Source organism: Podarcis muralis, chromosome 2 (genome assembly GCF_964188315.1).
Source record: "Podarcis muralis chromosome 2, rPodMur119.hap1.1, whole genome shotgun sequence".
In the NCBI taxonomy this organism is placed as follows: Eukaryota; Metazoa; Chordata; class Lepidosauria; order Squamata; family Lacertidae; genus Podarcis; species Podarcis muralis.
In genome coordinates, this window is record NC_135656.1 from 59,363,286 (window position 1) to 59,381,717 (window position 18,432).

General features: G+C 40.8%; 1 protein-coding gene across 2 annotated transcripts in view; it reads left to right on the plus strand.

The window, feature by feature from the left end:
* The first annotated feature begins 1,879 nt into the window (after window positions 1-1,879).
* SPOCK1 (SPARC (osteonectin), cwcv and kazal like domains proteoglycan 1) overlaps window positions 1,880-18,432 on the plus strand; it is a 405,646-nt gene continuing 389,093 nt past the window's right edge. For both annotated transcript variants that reach the window (XM_028718100.2, XM_077924543.1), the window contains exons 1-2: window positions 1,880-2,173; window positions 2,730-2,897. In XM_028718100.2, the coding sequence (XP_028573933.2) occupies window positions 1,895-2,173; window positions 2,730-2,897 (447 nt within the window). In that variant the 5' untranslated portion in view covers window positions 1,880-1,894. The remainder of the gene's footprint in view (window positions 2,174-2,729; window positions 2,898-18,432) is intronic.

An 18,432-nucleotide genomic window follows, 5' to 3' on the forward strand; every position in this document is an offset into this window, starting at 1 on the left:
GGCACAGGTCAGTTCTGTGCCCAGGGTCTACCAGCTCCATCTGGTATGCCAGATGAAACCCTACCTGCCAGCAGACTGTCTTGCCAGCATGTTACATGCTCTGGTTATCTCCCGCTTGGACTACTGCAATGTGCTCTACATGGGGCTACCTTTGAAGGTGACCCAGAAACTACAATTAATCCAGAATGCATCTGCTAGATGTGTGACTGGGAGCGGCCGTCGGGACCATATAACACTGGTCTTAAAGGATCTACATTAACTCCCGGTACATCTCCAAGCACAATTCAAAGTGTTGGTACTGACCTCTAAGCCCCAAAAGACCTCAGCCCAGTATACCTGAAGAAGTGTCTCCACCCCCATTGTTCAGCCCGGACACTGAGGTCCAGTGCCGAGGGCCTTCTGGTGGTTCCCTCACTGTGAGAATTGAGGTTGCAGGGAACCAGGCAGAGGGCCTTCTCGGTAGTGGTGCCCACCCTGTGGAGAACCCTCCCATCAGATGTCAAGGAAATAAACTACTATCTAACTTTTAGAAGACATCTGAAGACAGTCCTGTTTAGGGAAGTTTTTTTAAAAATATTTGATGTTTTATCATGTTTCTAATATTCTGTTGGGAGCCACCCATTCAGATGGGTGGCATACAAATAATAAAATTATTATGAATTACTATTACCCTCCTCCCAGCTTCATTGCTGAAATAAAGGCTTGGGGAGTGTATTTTGTGGGTAGAAAGACTCGATCACTTGTGATACTGAAAACAAAACCCTGGTATGTGTACAGAGACACCCTATTCCTCAATTCTAAATATATGTGAGAGCTGGACCATAAAGAAGGCTGATGCTTTTGAATTATGGTGCTGGAGGAGACTCTTGAGAGTCCCATGGACCGCAAGAAGATCAAACGCATCCATTCTGAAGGAAATCAGCCCTGAGTGCTCACTGGAAGGACAGATCGTGAAGCTGAGGCTCCAATACTTTGGCCACCTCATGAGGAGAGAAGACTCCCTGGAAAAGACTCTGATGTTGGGAAAGATGGAGGGCACAAGGAGAAGGGGACGGCAGAGGACGAGATGGTTGGACAGTGTTCTCGAAGCTACAAACATGAGTCTGACCAAACTGCGGGAGGCAGTGGAAGACAGGAGTGCCTGGCGTGCTCTGGTCCATGGGGTCACGAAGAGTCGGACACGACTAAATGACTAAACAACAACAACAAATATATGTTCAGTCCCTGCTTGGTGCCTTGCTCCAGTTCATGGAGTTAATATGTCTGTCTCAAAATAGATCCCACAAGCCCTAATTCTGCTTATCATTGCTATAGAGCAATGTATCCCAACCTTGGGTTGCCAGCTGTCTTTGGACTACAACTCCCATCATCCCCAGCTAGCAGGACCAGTGGTCAGGGATGATGGGAACTGTAGTCCCAAAACAGCTGGAGCCCCAAGGTTGGGGAAACTCTGCTATAGAGAAATCACACCCACTGCTTTTTTCAGCCCTCAGTTCCTGCACTTCTCAGGTGGGTGCTATTTTGCCATTACAAGGGAATGTGTGACTTCCGGCACCTCTTTTTCTAGAACAATAGCACCGACCACACGAATGCAAGTCTCCCATGCAGGTGCTGAGCTCAACCGCTTAGGCCCCCAAAGTATTTTGGGTCCTCAACACAGAGCTTCTGCAAACCAACTTCGTGGCAACTAGACCTCAACGACACACACCTGCATTTACAAGCCCCAAGCCTTGAGAGTCTGACCCCTGGGGCAAGAGTGTTGCAAGACGCAGAGACGGTTAAAGAAGCTCTGCTGTTGCACACAGTACTTTTGCGTTGACGAGGCAGCGAGCAGAGAAAGTGCCAACATTTTCGCCAGCGGACGCCTCTGCAAAGGAGCTAGCTAGGCCCCGGGATGCAGCCCAGCCGGGAGGAGCCGGCTCCTTTCCTCCTCCGCCAGCCGCCGCCGCCATTCCACCGATCGGTCAGCAAGCGGCGCCAGATTTCGATGATTCACGCCGAGCCGGCGAGGAGGCACGCGCGCACACACCGCCCGACACTTACACAAGCGCACACAAAGCGGCTGGGCGAAGCTGGAGCGGGGCTCCGACGCCGAGCCAGCGGGGAACGGCGGTGCAAAGCTAGGCGGAACGGGTGGCAGCGCGCGGAGGACGGCAAAGCCCTCTGGCCGAAGGTGAGTGCGCCTGGAATAGCTCGGCAGGGAAACTTGCAGGCTGCTTCTCGCGCCGCCCTCGAAAGGTACCCGCGTCTCCCTCAGAGCGTCCTTTGCTTCCCTCAGCCCGAGGGGCGGCTGCTTTCCTTTGGGGAGGAGGCGCAGGGAGGTGCTCCCAAGGTAGGTCAAGCCCGTGAGGAGAATCCCTACTTCTGCCACTCAAACTTTCCCGGGAACCCGCCGCCCTCCTCTCCCGGTAGGACTGCTGCTGCTGCTGCCTTGGCAGTTTTGGTTCCATCTCCAGGTTCCTCTGACGGAGCGCCCTGTGCGGTGGAGCTGCTCAGGAGACCATCAGCTGCGTCTCCCATCAAATGCGTGGCTCACCCGCCTCCCTTGCCCCTCCTAGAGCTATTAAGCCGCTGTGTTTTGAACGCTTGCCTTTTTCTTTTTCTTGTGGACTGATTGACTGAGACAGGTATTTGTCCCTGTTCTCCCCCCCCCCCCCACCACCTCCTCACCACCTTTCTTCTCTTCCTGCTTTCTCCCTCTCCCAACCACCCCGCACCCCGTTTTGCAGATGCATAGGATATTGGCCATAGTTGTTTGGTGTTTTCTGCAAGTGGAAGGCAGGCATCCAGAAATCATCCCCGGGAGCAGCAACAATGGCAATTTCTTGGACAATGACAAATGGCTGAGCACTGTTTCCCAATACGACAAAGATAAATATTGGAATAAGTTCAGAGATGTAAGTACTCCTGCTTTCCCCCCTCCAAGCTGGTCCTTAGAGACCCCCCCCCCTTGCTAGGGTCTGTCTGATGGTTCAGGTGTGTTGTTTCGGTGGGGTCAGAGGGATGGGTATATCTTTCAGTATATGTCAATGGTTGCTGTAGATTTGGAAGAAGATCCTCATCCTTTAAGATCAGCCGTGTTTCCGTCTTCTTACTATTAGTATTCTGTATATGTTTGGTTAAGGACTCATTTTCTTGGTCTTCAGTTTTTCCTTAGGGCATAACTTTCAGAGAACTTTCTGTGTGCCTGTGTTAAGAGATTAGTTGCTGTTAAATGCAACCTTCTGGGGGGGGGGGGGGAGGATGCGAAACTATTTACCCACTCAAGCCACAAGGTGGTAAACACCTGAAGCTCTCTTCATGCACATGTGGCAGGAGACCAAAGCAGAAGATTCTATTATCTCAGTTCTGCTCTCAGGGGTATTTGTTATGGTGTCTGTATTTCTCTGCCTTGGCATACTAAACATTCAGGAATGATTTCAGCTAACGTTGTTACTCCAGTTTATGGATTGTGCTGAAACTTCATGCATTTGTATGGGCAGGGAAAATGTATTTCATAAGCAAAACTTTAGGGGAAATGAACACTTCGAGAAACAATTCCATTGTGGTTAACTGCCCCAGGATCAGTAAGGGGGGGGGATGTAATGGCTTTGTTACTAAGGCTAGGTATTTGAGAAGCTTCATGTAACCCATTTAGAAATGTCTAAAGGAATATTGTGGTAAGCTATTAACAGATACCATTCCATTCCCTTGCAGTTGGTATAAGCAAGGGCATTCTGCCAAGTGGATTGTAGGGAGATGGCTGGGAAGAATTGGTCACCTGGTATTCTAAAAACAATGAGGCAGATTCACCGCAACATTTATCTGCTTATGTCAGGCCTTATGGGAAAAATAAGACCAGATTCTTAAAAAGATGGCATTTACTTGACTATGACTATTGCAATCTGTTATTTACTGCAAGCAGTTCTCCAATTGAGTAAAGCCTCAGTTCAGTCCCATGGATGCTATTTTCATTTTTATTCAACTTCCTTATATATATTAAACAAAATTCTAAGTATGCATTGAACCATCAGTGATAAATGTATCTAAGCTGGAGGAGGTGTTATGATTCAGTTAATGTTTCTGACTGAAGGAGGATTGATCTTTCTGGTCAGAAGTCAACAGGAATTTTGCTATTGAGTCTAGTGGGTTTGACTTGCAACCTTTTTAAGAATTTTATTTAATGAGTGGCCTTCTGCAGTCTCTGAGCGGATTCTCCAGGAGATGGCAAAAGATTCTCCACATCTGCTCATTTCAAACCATCACTATGCTTGGCCTGTGGTTGCTAACTGGCAAGGGGGAAGTGTGGTCTTTATCTGCCCCCTTAAGAAAGGTTTTATGTGCAGAAAAGAGAAAATTATACTTTCCATGGTATGAAACTAAATATATTTAGCAGTATGTAGGAAGCAGCAAGAGATAGCAGTATAGCTAATGGACTAAGTCCAAAAGTTGGCAGCCCTTTGCTTAGCACACATCAAGTATACTAGTAAGGAATACAGGTTTATTTTGCAGAAAATATGGGGAAGGAGATAAGTAAGGTGTGTAACACATGGATGCTACATTTATCAGTTTACATATTTATTGACCATCCATTAACAGCACTCTTGGAGTGGCTTGCAGGTGGTTCAAAACAACCTAACATTTAAAGAAGTTATAACACAAACACCAGTACGGAAACCAGCACAAAGCATTTGAAAAATATTCCTTCCACATACTTGATAAATCAGCCTTGCAAATAAGTCCACAGCAGTTCCTAGTCTATTAACCTACCTGCTCAATAATGCCATATAAGTAATTATTTTATGGCATAACCATAACCTTCCAGGGTGAGGGGTTGGATGGGGGTTATTCCAATTAAGGGCTTATCCACTCTTGTCCTGCTCCTCCTCCCACCCTCCAGGGGAAACTGCTCTTTAGTGCTCAGTTGGAGTAAATGGCAATTTGGTTTTTCTCTGGATTGAGACTTGTTTGGTTTTAGCACTAAAGAGCTGATTTTTCTCTGTGAAAGGAGTAGAGCAAGGGGAAAACCACTCAGATGTATGCCTAGAAAGTGCGGGTCAAACAGAAAACTGCTTGGACCAGTCCTTTCTAGGCATGGGACAAGTAGAAGTACAATGGAATGAGTAGAAGTGTGAATGAGCACTTCACTAACAAAATTATTACCTACTTGATCATCTTGTCGCAATTTTTATTTGCCATAGCATAGGTGAATAGGCAGGTGGACTAGTCTTGATGAAACTTTCTAGTTACTACATTTTATGTATTCCCACTGTGATTTTTGAAGACCAAAAAATAGTAATTTACATAAGCACATTTAAGAGTTGGTACGGTTTAGTGGATGCGAGTGAGCTGGGAAGTTGACCTGATTGGGTTCAACTCATTGTTTAGATTGGATTTGGATGTTTGAATTTTTCTTTTAAGTAAAATTACAAACTGATTTTTGAAGTTTCCTCTGTTTTCAAAGTGGTTTGTTGTAAGCTGGCCGAGAAACACAAACACAAAATGCATTTTGCTTTGCATCTCATTTTTTAAATATATCTTTCATTATTCTTCTCCACACCTCGTAGAGGAGTATGCAGTAGTTTTGGCTGTTTGATTGGTCCAGTATGCTGTGCTTGAAGAGAGCTATTTATTTAATATGACCCATTTTCCTCAGAGATGAAAGGAGGTAGCAGAGGCATACTCTACTATGACATTTGGGCCATTGAAATGAGCATTACCCGGAGCAGCTCTAACTCATGTCATTGGGCCTAGCACACCAGAAAACTCGTAGATTGTTTCTTAGAATGTCAGGAGAAGATTGCTCACCAGTCATCATCCTTCTTCTTGAAGAGAAGTGCACATTACTCAAATTCTGCATGGCATATATCTTTAAAAGGAGATTTGAGTACCTCAACTCTGGCAGTAGTAATGCTGTCAAAAGATTATTTATCAAAAGACAGGAAAACATTAGGGTTTAGTATGTAGGTGAATGGCCCTGTGTGTACTAAATCTTAAAACCGCATAAGTAATTAACAATCATGCTTCTTTCATGACTTGGATATTTGGTGTTTTGAGCTACCATTTGGGGAATTCACTTCGTCAGAATAAGAAACTTAAGTTGCCAAACTAGATGTGCTGGGAGGTGTTTTTGCTTCAGTGAATGCCCTTCCATGAAAACATATGTTTTTCCCGATCCTATGAGCCAGCACATTTGCTTACCTCTGCCCTCAAGGCAACGAAATGTACTTTGGTGCAATAGAAGAGAAAGGAAGAGCAAGCCATCTCAGATCCCTGTGGAACGTTGCTTCCCCCTCAGGAACGGTTAACTAAATTTCATAAGGGATGTTTACACATTGAATTCAGCTAGTGTACAATCTCAGTATGCAGATTGTTGAGCTGTAGACTTGTTCATGCAGTTATTTGCATGTAATGCTTAACAAGTGCACAGTCTCTGTACCTGGGTAAATAATACCTGCACAAACCAACAGGCTGCACACTCTTTTACTTAAATGCTTGTGCATGTGTAGAAAAGGCTTTTACCTGGGTTCAGGGTAACATGTGAACAAACCCATGGCTTACCATTATCCACTTAAAGTCATAGCCATCTCTTTTTACTATCCTTTTAGTCTAGGCCTGTGAATTTTAATTATCCCACCACAATTGCAGTACTGTAAATAAAACCACAGTTTCTAAAATAGCACCAGGGTTCCAGTATGAGTTGTAATATATGATGCATTATGCCTGAGCAGGGAACTGCAACAAAAGTAGGGGCCAGGGGTTATGAAAGCTGGTTCCTCTCCAAGCATCCCTGTCCCCAACCTTGAGGAGGAAGGTCTGAAGGGTGTTTCTATCATCAGTGCACACACACACACACACACACACACACACACACACTTCCTTCTCAGAAATAAAGGGAGGACTCTCTCACCAGATAGCAGGATGTGCATTGGCTTTTCTTCTCTTGTGTCTTAAAGGCATTTTGTCATTAGATTGGGGAGTCTACTTCAATTGCCTGGGCTCCACCATACCTCTGTCTTGCCTCAGCATTCTAGGATGAAAACATTGGTATCCAGCAAGGAGGATGTTAATAAAAACATACATATCCTGCAAGAGGATATTGGCTAAGAGGGCAGTTTAGCACAGCACTACACCTCACCCCCAACCCCCCATCGCCAGCTAGAATCCAGAGCTTTCCACTTCCCCAGACTGGCACTTTGTGTTAACTTCCCCTGTTTGGATCAGTGGACTTTTCTTCTAGGATATGGAGAAGGAATGGTGTTTGTTGCCACTTTTTTTTAGTTTAGAGTGAATGTGATCCACTTCCATTGAGTTCCAGACCCTCCAAGTGTCCCTATTTTCCAGGGACAGTGCCGGATTTACAGAAGCCAACCCGGTTTCTTATTTGATCCTGGAATGTCCTGCTTTTCCTTAGGACATCCCTATTTCCATCAGAGAAATGTTGGAGGGTCTGGAGTTCTGGTGGATCAGAATAAAAAATACCCTTCCATGCCAAAATTTAGCAGAGCAGAACCCATTCATACTTTCAAGAGAGAGCATCATGTTTTATTTTGAAGGCCACTTCCTTGAATATAATAACTCAGTGGTCAGCAATCCAAATCAGATACATTTGGCTTCAAAATAGGAGAGCAACTCATGGCAGGAAATCTAAATTAATAGTACAGCAATGCTTTAGCAGGAGTGATAATAGGCTTCTCCATTTGTTTTGTGCTCATAAATCAGTATTTGATAAATCAATTTGGAATAATGAATTTTAATCCAAGGAACACATATTCTGCAACTTGTGTATGCAAGAGCTAAGAAAATATTTAGACAGAGAATATTTCTAGCTTCCAAATATATATATATAAAAATTGGGGAGTCTTAGAGCATGCATTAAGAAAGGTGTCATGGTCAGTGCAAAACTGAAAAGCTTGAGTGATAACAGCAGAAACCTTGCAAATGTGTCAGTTTAGTCACATGTATTCAAATATTTGAAGATAAAATAGTCTAGGTTTGTATTTGCTTTATAATGCTCATATAGAATAAAGAATATGTTTGGCACAAGTTTTTAACCCAGTAATCATTAGCAGTGAAGATGTAAATGACCCACTGAGATCATTAGAAATGTTTTATTTTTAAAGCAGTTGGATTGTAGCCACAGAGGTCCAAGCAGTCAAATGATTATGTATTATGCCTGCATATAGATATTTTTCATATCTGTATTTCCTGCTGCTAGGTTATTGACATGCCAAAAAAAGTGTTTCTTCATATTGCAATGTTTGAAAGTAGAAAATACATTGGGTGCAATGGCTTTCAGGGAGCTTTCTTTTATACAATGAGAAATGTTGAACTGAATTATGAACAATTACAGTTATAGAACTGGACAGGGTTATCTCTGTATTTGCCAGTATGTTTTTAAGGTAGTTTTCATCAGCTTGGGCTGCATTTTAAAAAATTATGCCCATGTTTCAAATTTGTCTGTCATCTTAGAAAAAAAGTTATAGTTTGCTTTCTGGATGTTGGTTATAGGTACCAAAAATAGCCAAGCTGCAGGGAACTATAATGATGTTGAGATCATGCTATCTTCATGTTGTGGATGGAGAAAGAAAAAGAAATATTTCAGCTTTTGGTGAATTGTTGGGTAAAATAAAATGAAGAAACTTGACAACCTTTATATGGAAGATGGATGCCTTCGAGGATGATAAGGGGCAAATGGGCAAATTAGATCTTAGCCAGATGTGCTTGAGATGTGAATTGTTTTTAGATTGATGAAATCCTAAACCCTTGTTAAATAAGCAGCCTCTGGGCAAAATTCTCTTTTTCAGTAACATTGGCAAAACCTAAACAGAAATGAAACAGTATTGCCAAAAGCACTTCTGTGTATCTCCTCATTAAAAAGTTGGTAAGAGACAAAACAGGTTTGGAAAACAGACCCACATTCTAGTATACAACAGTGTAGCTGTGGGTTTGTATAGCTATAAAAGAGTCAGCTTTTGAAAGTACACTACTCTATTGGGACTTGATGTTGCCCTCCTGCCATGTATTTGTGAAGAGACCATTTGATGTAGCAGCTGCAATATTAGGTTCAAGTATGAGAAACTTAAATTCATATCCCTGGAGAGCAATGAAGTTCCAGTGATGGTTATAATAAGTCACTTTCTTATTCTAAGGTCCTTTCTGGTCTTTTAAAGAGGCCCTGATACTGTCTAGTTTTGTGGAAAAGAAGCTTCCCACCCTTCAGGGCCATCTACACTGCTGCCCCTCTTCTGGGTAGATGTTCTGCCTCCCTTACAACTGTACATAGAGAATAAATCAGACTGATAACCTCTTGCTGAACATATAATCCCATGTCATCCTGGTTTCTCTTTTCCTCTGCTCCCTTTGCTGACCTTTGTTCTTAATTTAGATTGTAAGTTCCTTGGGGCAGGAACCTGCCATCTTCATTTGTTACTCTGTAATGCTCCATGAAAAAAGCAGGTGGCAAAATATTATAGAACCAAGAAGGTAATATGAGGCTGGGGCTTAGTGCAGCTTGGGGACATCCCCAAGCTGTGCTAGTTCCCACTTTGCATGATCCATTGACCCCTAGCTGAGAGGAGAAGTGATGGCATTATTACTTCCTAACTTTGCTGAATGCATCGTAACATATAAAACAGGTATAGCAAAACAAGGGAATGCCTGCAGGCTGAGCTGGTTTCCGCCTTGCATGTGACGGGGCTTGATTTTTCTGTAGATTATCGGAGGTGGGGTAAATTTAGAGATCAGTTCAGAACCCAGAACTAACATCCGGAGGGATTCAAGGAACCAGAGTAGAAATTTCAGTAAATGGGATGCGGAAAGGGAAAGCAGTACATCATAAAAATTAAAAACCAAGCACTGCAAGCATTTGAGATGTTAGCATCCATCTGTCTTGAGAGACAATGGGGTGTGCCTCCGGGGGTGAACTCCAACTGCTATGTTAGCAGCACCAAAGTGACCTCCCTGTTGTGCAAGCCTGGGCAGTGTGTATGGAGGTCCTGGGCTGGTGTCCAAAGGAAAGCAGAGCAATAAGTTTGGCACCAACTTGGCTGCAGGAGAAGGAGACATACAAGGTGCCATCCAACTGTTTTAGGGACTCTACTCCAGATTTGTGTAGGGTTTACTCCTTAGCCTTTTCTTCTCCTGAAGATATCCAGGAAGGCAGCAAAGGTTTAGGATCAGAATTTTCCTTCTCTTAGAAGGGCTACCTTCCCAGGCTGACAAGCTTCATCTCCCCTCCCTTCCCTCTACAGTCCATGCAGAAATTGACTGTTGGACCCACTGTTGATCTAAGCTGCTCAATCTTCCAGAGCCTGTTTTCACATTCATGGGAAGTCCATAACTCGCTGAGGGTTTGAGATCCATCGGCTACCCTCACCTGGTTTAGCCAACTTGTTTAAGCCCTTTCCTGGGGTGTAGGTGTGTTGAATGGTGATAGCTTCTAGAAGACACAAGTGAGATCTGAGTGCAGGGTGAGTACCAAAGGTGGACAAACTACCCCAGAAAGAGCACGATGTGTCCCCTACCACACGTACTACCTCTCCCCTAACCATCCCATAAACCCCATAGTTTATGAACATGCCTGATCTCATCTCAACTTGCAAGCTAAGCAGGGTGCTTGGATGGGAGAAAACCTGAGAATACTGGGTGCTGTATGCTTTTATCTCATGAAATGTATGTGTTATATAATCTTGTTAATTAATTTGATCTAGTTTAAAATGACCTAATAACAAAGTTACTGTTTGTCCAGGATGATATAAAGCAGAATTTGGTATGCTACCTATACTTTTCAAGATCTCGTATAGTTAGCATACCAAACACTGCATATCTAATTTATTTTTTATATATACCCCTTCTCTCAATTATTTCCCAGACATTATACTCACCATGTTGTTAACCAGTGTATCTAAACCTTGATTTCAGTTTTACCAAATTACTTGCCCCTTAAATTCCTGAATATTGTCACTTCTTTGTTATTGCTTGAAGAACTTTGTTCTGCCAGTCTGACATTTAAAAAACTGAATGTTCATTTGAGCAGGGTTGCTATTCCTTAGTGGGATTCAAGGGCAAGTGGCATTTTAAGAGGCAGCTTATAGTTAAAATAATTCCTAAAGTTGTGCAGCTGAGGCTTTGTCAGGGAGGCATCTTGGGTTAGTAGACCAGTCTTTTATCTGTAACCTAAGCTGTTTGGTTTGTAATCCATTGTCGCAGAAAATCAGTCTCATTAAATGGGCGCAAGTGACTTAAATTAATTTGTGGAATCCTATTCATATCTACTCAGAAGTAAGTACTACTGAGTTCAGTTGAACCTACTACTCTTAGGTAAGTGTATAGTATTGCAGCCTTAGTTTCCTTAATGATCTACAGTAAGCATCATAAATTCACCCCGCTCCTTCAACATATTGAGCCCTTCCTCTGTGTTTTCTCAGAATGCACACATTTTAACATGGGTATGAAAACTTTTTCTTCAGTATTTCTCCCAGGCTAGGACTCTGGAGAGTAAGAGAGCAGATGATAGATGTATAAAAATGTCCTTGGTAGTGTAAACACTGAAGTCAGTTCAACTGTCTCCTTGTTTGGTGTGCTTGCTATATGCTTGTAGCGGGGCAAGAAGAGGACAGCGAAAAACTTTTGAGAGGCATTTGCAATAATATTGTGTTGTATCCAACTAAACTATTATATGCCCAGAACAACTTTTGCAAGGGCAGTGGAACTATCCCTCTGTCTCTTGCCCCTTCATTCCCCAAAAAATTCTCTCTGCAGTTTTACCCAACCTATGGAGCAGACTTAGAGTCCAGGGGGAGCAGAGGGAGGGGGTGTTCTTTTGTGCTTGCAGAAGTCATTCTGTGCACAAAATGATTTAGTTTGGATATAAGCCAACATTATCACGGCACTATTGGGCAATATGTATTTATATACAATCTTACGTTTTTGGCCTGCTGTCTGAAATTGTCCTGTAAATAATTTGAGATTGCGATGAAAACCACAAATCTCTATTTTGTTAGTTTGGGGATATGTTCTTACAGAAGGTTCCACAGCAAACTCTTAGTAGCACCTTTTTTGCTAACAGAAGCACATGAATAATCCCCACACAATCAAGATTTTATAACTTGGGTATCCCAAGTGATAGCCAGCTTTCCCAAACCTATTATACTCAGAACATCCTGACCTGTATAAGAATTCTATTACTTTTCTAGTGCTCTCATATGTACCAGGATGCAATATACTGTCTCTTAGATTTCATTGAAGCTTTGCAAAGCTTATTCATTGTGCTATGCAAACACTTTGGTGTAGCTATGAGTAATAATCATAAAACATAGAAAAGAGATTGCCTTGTAAAGATAAGAAAATGAAAGATAATAACAAAATGAAATTGAGAATAACATTTTCAGTGGAGGTGTGCATTCCGTCTTCCAAATGTAATTGTATTAGACTTGGGAAACCTTGTTTCATGCATGCTTATCCAACTTTCTTCTCTTCCTCAACATAAGAAAAAATAATAGTTACGGTGAAAACTGGGACCTCCTGTTATAACACCTAGGGGGGAACCTTGTGACCCAGAGTGTATTTGTAAATCCACCTAGGCTTCTTGGAGCTTGGGTTTTAATTCTCATGTAGATAAAGTTCCCATACTGTGGTTTAACTATGCTCAGTGGAAACAAAACAATGCCAAACCAAAACTAATGAATCTGGACTGCTTTCACCAACCGTAGATAAGATTAAGCTCAATTTAAAGTTTGGATGACGTGCTAAATTGTGGTAAATCTAAATGGAAAAAGAAGCTCTTGAATTCATTGCCGCATGGCAGTTGTTGTCCATCACATCACGCTGACGTTTAAGCTTCATTCTCGATAGATGAAATCAGATATAATTACATTTTTGTAATTTTATCACTGTATTATATGTTCATACTTTTTGGAGAGGGTTAAAGATGCATTTCATTATTGTGCACATGTTAGTAGTACTTTACTATTTTTTATTTTTTTTTGCTATTTCCAAATTCTAAGTTCAAATGTGGATTTGCAAATCCTTCTTTCTCTTATCAATATGACCTAGGCCTCCGTAGCTTCTGAGTGCTATCCAACTAACATGTCCCATCAGTGCAAGAATGTCCCTTTCTGCAATGGAATTTCCCTTTCACTCCTTGCAAGCCTCACACCCTTGCCAAAGCTGTTCTGGAGGGTAAGGGGTAGCAAGAAAAACAGAAGATTGCAAAATTTGAACCTGAGAGTCTTCTGCATGCAAACCATGTTCTCAGTGGCTGAGCTATATGCACCCCCTGCAATGAACTACTGTCCCAGTTGAAACTGAACTGACAGCTTCTCATTTCTAAGGCATACTTTCTTGATTAGGGACATTCCCATGGAATTCTGTATTAAACCTGAATATTTGCTCAATATTTTAACAGCAAGGCTTATTTTTATTATCTGATCCTTTGTAAGCTTAATATCACAGATGTATCAACCTGATGCCTTGCCATCCTCATTGTTCTGTCCTCATCTGCTGCTTTTTATATAATTGGCCACAGAGGACCTTGTTTTAGCTTTCTGCTCTCCATTATGCTTATCATGCTATTATTGAATGACTTTCAAGGTAAAGTCTTGTACAGGTTTTCTCGCCCTTCAAAGAGAACTGTTGGTTTCATCATTTAGTTGTTATAGAGCATATAGAGTTCAGCTTTATATAGTTGGTACATAGAAGTAGTTTTAAAAGCTGCTTACCTTGTCATCCACCAAGGTGAGCATGACTAGCTAGTTAGTTGTCCCTCAGGTTTCATGCAGTTAGTTGTCACTCAGGTTTCATGCAGTTAGTTGTCACTCAGGTTTCATGCAGTTAGTTGTCACTCAGGTTTCATAAGCCTGACTCATTTAAACTTAGAAGTCAGGCATTTAGAATTTCTGTTCCCATGCTGTGGGACACTGTTCCAGTAGACATTCAGCAAGCATCCTCACAGCTGACTTTCAGGTGTTTTTTTGATGACCTTTCTTTATGCCAACAGGCCTAATTGTTTGTTTAAATTTTCTTAAGTCAGGCTTAATGACTTAATGATATTTTGTATTGTTTTCATAGTTTATGTTCCATTGTATTTGTGATTGCTGTGCACTGCCTTGACATTTTATGAATGGCAAGTTTTAACTATTTCTTGTTTTTGATGCCTGCATGAGACCATGGAAACAGGTCAAACACCCAACAGGTCATGATACATAGCTATTGGGATGCATTTGGCTTCATTCCATACCTCAAATTGAAGAATAGGGTACTAGGAATTGCATCCAAGAGAAGGAAAAATATCTGCATAGCATATTCTAAGGCCCAGCTGCTACAAGCTGAATTTTGCATATATAATTAATGCTGATATGCATTAATTCTTTCTGTAATCTGTAGGTGATCATTATAAAGCGCTTTGATCATAAGATGTACCTTTTAAATAATATGTATTGAATCATTAGTTTTAATTTCAGTACATGCTTTTACAGTACAGTATATTGGCCAATTAAAACTTGTCCTGGAAAACTAGAGCTTTTTCACTTTTTCACTTCTGTAATAAAGTACTGGATGATCACTGGAAAAGCAGTGTGTAGTATTATTATCCCATGTGTCTTTGTAATTATAGGTGTGGAAGTGGTTTCCTTTTTTTGTGTGGTGTACAACGTAATCATCAATGAGCAAATACCTGCAAAATAACTAATTTTCTTCAAATCTTCAACACTTAAACCAGGCATTTCATTTCACACAGCATGAGGATCACCTGATCTAATCTTTAATAGTTTTCCTCCAGTTCTTACGTATTCCATACTGAAGTTCAGTGAAGTGGACACACTGTATTTATTAGTTTTAAACTGCAGTTTAAGATTGCAAACCACAAATAGCTCATTCTGGAATGATCCCAAGGAGTTAATTTGGAATACACCATAGAAGAAATATATTGTCATTGTGCCTTCCAAGTGACATTTAGTTTGATCTCCCTTGTGTTTCTGAAAAATGTGAAACCTTACAGGGACTACTCTCCTTATTTCTACCTGTCCCAAAACTGAAACATCAGCAGGAGATGTACAAAACCATGCTAATCAAACCAACCCACTTGCAGATGTAGACTGACTAGTTTATGCCTAACTCTCCTAACATCTGTGTCTACTGCACAAACTGTTATGTTGGCATTCAGTAAGTCCAGTTGCTTTCATCTGCAGTTTTATTTCTCTACAGATGGAATAGGATGCTTTGCTAACATTTTAGATCCACAGTTGTATATAACTCAGTGCTGAGCTTTCACAATGATGATTATTCCAAATTTTGTAGAAACCACTAAATTTGAAGGAGAGCTGTGTGTGTCATAAATTAGTTTTCTACATTTAACTTTATAGCCATGTGTAGGCGTCCTGTGCAGTTACTTGGACACATTACTACATATACAAAACTTAAGAATGTACTATTAACAATAACTCATAATTTCCCCTTTTTCAGTGATGGGTGGCATAAACATGTTTTAAATAACTAGAAATTATCTAAATTAGAAGTTTTTGAATACAAACATTTCTATTAACTGTTGCTACTTCACCACCCTCTTATAAATTATTGTGTTTGTGCCCTTAAAAATGTATGTTGGTCCCTTTACCATATATTTTCTTTTAAAGAACTTGAATTTTTCAATAATGCACCCTTTTTCCTGCCTGGTTTTGATGCCACAAGGAGCTGTCCAGTGCTGAATAATTCTACAAGCACCTCATTGAGTTACTGAGGAAAGCCAGATTGTACAGGGTGAGTCTTTTTAAAAGAGGCCCCGTGGAACATGTGTACTCTGTATCCACTGGGCCTCTTTTAAAGGACTCACCCCGTATTACCAGAAGAGTGCTTTAATGTAACCCAGTCACTGACTCCTAGGTATAATTAGCATTGTCCTTGGTATCCCCCACTCCACTACCATGTAGGAGCGCCTTAAGCAATATTTTGCTGAATGCATGTCAAACACCGCATTTTTATCATGTCGTCTCTCCCTAGGAGAGCTGCACAACAACAAACAACTTTAATATTAGTCCCCTCTCATTCTGTCTTGCCTGTCTAGGCTTCACTTTAAATGGAGAACTGCAAGTCCATTTGTGGAAGGAGCACATGTTAAATTACTTAACATTTTTGCTGAGGTAATGGCAAAAGTTTGTTACATTCGTAATCAGAAATGGAACAGATGGCAAAGTCCTAGTTTTACCCACTAAACATTCCAATAATACATACTTAGTTTACGTTGCTTAGGTTTATACAAAGACAAAGCAGTGCTTTAAAACAGATACAAAGTACTAAAAGAAATACTTTTGGCTAATTGACTGAGCAAGCCAGATCAATGTGCATAAAATATACTGCCTTGTATAAACCACCGTACTGGCAGGGTGATGAGAATTCACACTGTGAGGGTGGGAGTGGAGAAGCAGTAAGGATATAGATGCTGAGGGCCAGGATCTAAGAAGCATTGGGAGGGACAGAGGTATTCAAAGCAGAATAACTCATCTTGTCAACTTCCAGTTGTTTTTCTTCACAATTGTGACAACTAGAAAATTGAGCAACCCAGATTTTATTTAGCTAACTTTTACTGTATTTGCTTATTGGAAAGTGATCCTTTTTTGTCAATTTTGAAATTCTTAACAGTTTCAGAGAAATTGGGATTGTATATCTGATGTTAAAAACATGTTAATAGTGCCATTATTTGGCCAACCTCTAGCCAAAAGTTGTTACTTTTGTGTAATGCAGAATAGCAAAAGTTTTCAGCTTGGTCTTGATTTATCAGTGATATATTATAATGTGTCTACTTCCTCCTTTTGGGAAAACAGAAACATTTATTCTCATCTTTCCTGTTTTCACATTAGCTCTTTAAAGCCAGGAAATGTGTGAAGGAGTTCTGTAAGCATTTCACAGTGATACTAGTTCTACATAGAAAGCCAGAGGGCAAAACAAAGTGGTTTCTTTTGGTCCATGTAATCTACTTAGAAAGCAGTTGTACCCTTACGGGCACAATCACAAGGGTCCATGTGAGCTACTGTTCAGGAAGATAAGATTTTAGATGCAAAAGCTGTGTAGTGATTAGTTGTGAGATGGTCCTTTGTACAAATTTCAAATGGGGGAAAAATGAGTTTTTCCTCCCTTCTGTGTGAGAAGGAGAACCACTCTAAAGTACTCTATTTCTCTAATCTAACAGATATATTATTTTTATATCCTGAAGAGACTCGATGGATTATTGCATCCTGCCCTATATTGCCAGGATCAGTTGGTTTTATTTTTCCAATTTCTTCTTGGTTCACAATCAGATGGCTTCAAAAAAAGCCAAAGATAAACGACATTTTGGATGCTTATCTTGTAAGATAGCTTATATTTATCTTCAGGCTACAATGAATAGAGCATTCTGATAAACATAGCAGTCATGTTTTATACTGTGCTTTCATTCCTTGGACTTCTAAAGGAGAGAGAGAGAGAGAGAAATTTTGACAAAACAGGGACGGCATCTTCAGGTATATACAATTAGAACTTCTAAGTGTATAGTATATATTTCACTTCCAGATGAATAATATTTTCTGATGCATGCCTCTGTTCTGTATGTTGAACTGTAAATTTTGATGCTACATTGCAGACAACATCTTCTGTGTGCCACTAGTAATGTCCTGTATTTCTTCATAACCAGAATCACAAGAAATGCAGAAGCAGAAATATAAGAGTTACAGTGTTGGGCAGGAACAAAGTTATTCTATCTCCTAGGGCAAATTGTTAGAAATAGTGGTCAGGGATGGTGAGAGCCAGCAACATCTGGAGAGCATCAGTTGCCCTATCCTCCTTTTGTGGAATCAAAGTTAAAAATAAATACCACATACTTTAGACAGCAGCTGAGAAGTTCAGCTCAGCTTTAAGAGTTTTGTGAAGTCTTTTAAAGTAACAGTGCATGACAAATTGCTCTAGTTTTGCATGGTGTTCATTTTTGTCTTTTATAAACATATCAGTTTATTTTATTGAGCTTGCAGAACTGGTGAATAAGTGAACTGATTCTTCTTAATTCGCTTTTTGTGTAAGCATTAAAAATATGTTTGAAATAATAAGAAATAGCTGCTTAGATGTTTTATCACACTAGCTAGGCTCTCTATGAACACCAGAACTAAGCCTGTGAGCTAGTGACTTTTTTCATACCCACTCAATATAGGAATGGGCATATTTCTGCAGTATGGTAAGAGTAGCCCTAGATTGTATCCTACTAAATTAGTCGTGTTCATTAATTTCATTGTGTCTACTCTGAGTAGGATTTCTGAATTGCAAGGACTGTGTCTTGGAGTTTTCAATTGTTCGCTCTAGCCTGGGATCCTATGCACAGTAACAGCTAAGAGCAATTTCCAAGTAGGCATACAAGACTTGTGTTATAGCTACCCTCTTCTCAAACTTTTATTACTTGCTATTTTCTCATGAAGCATGAATGTTTACATGTTG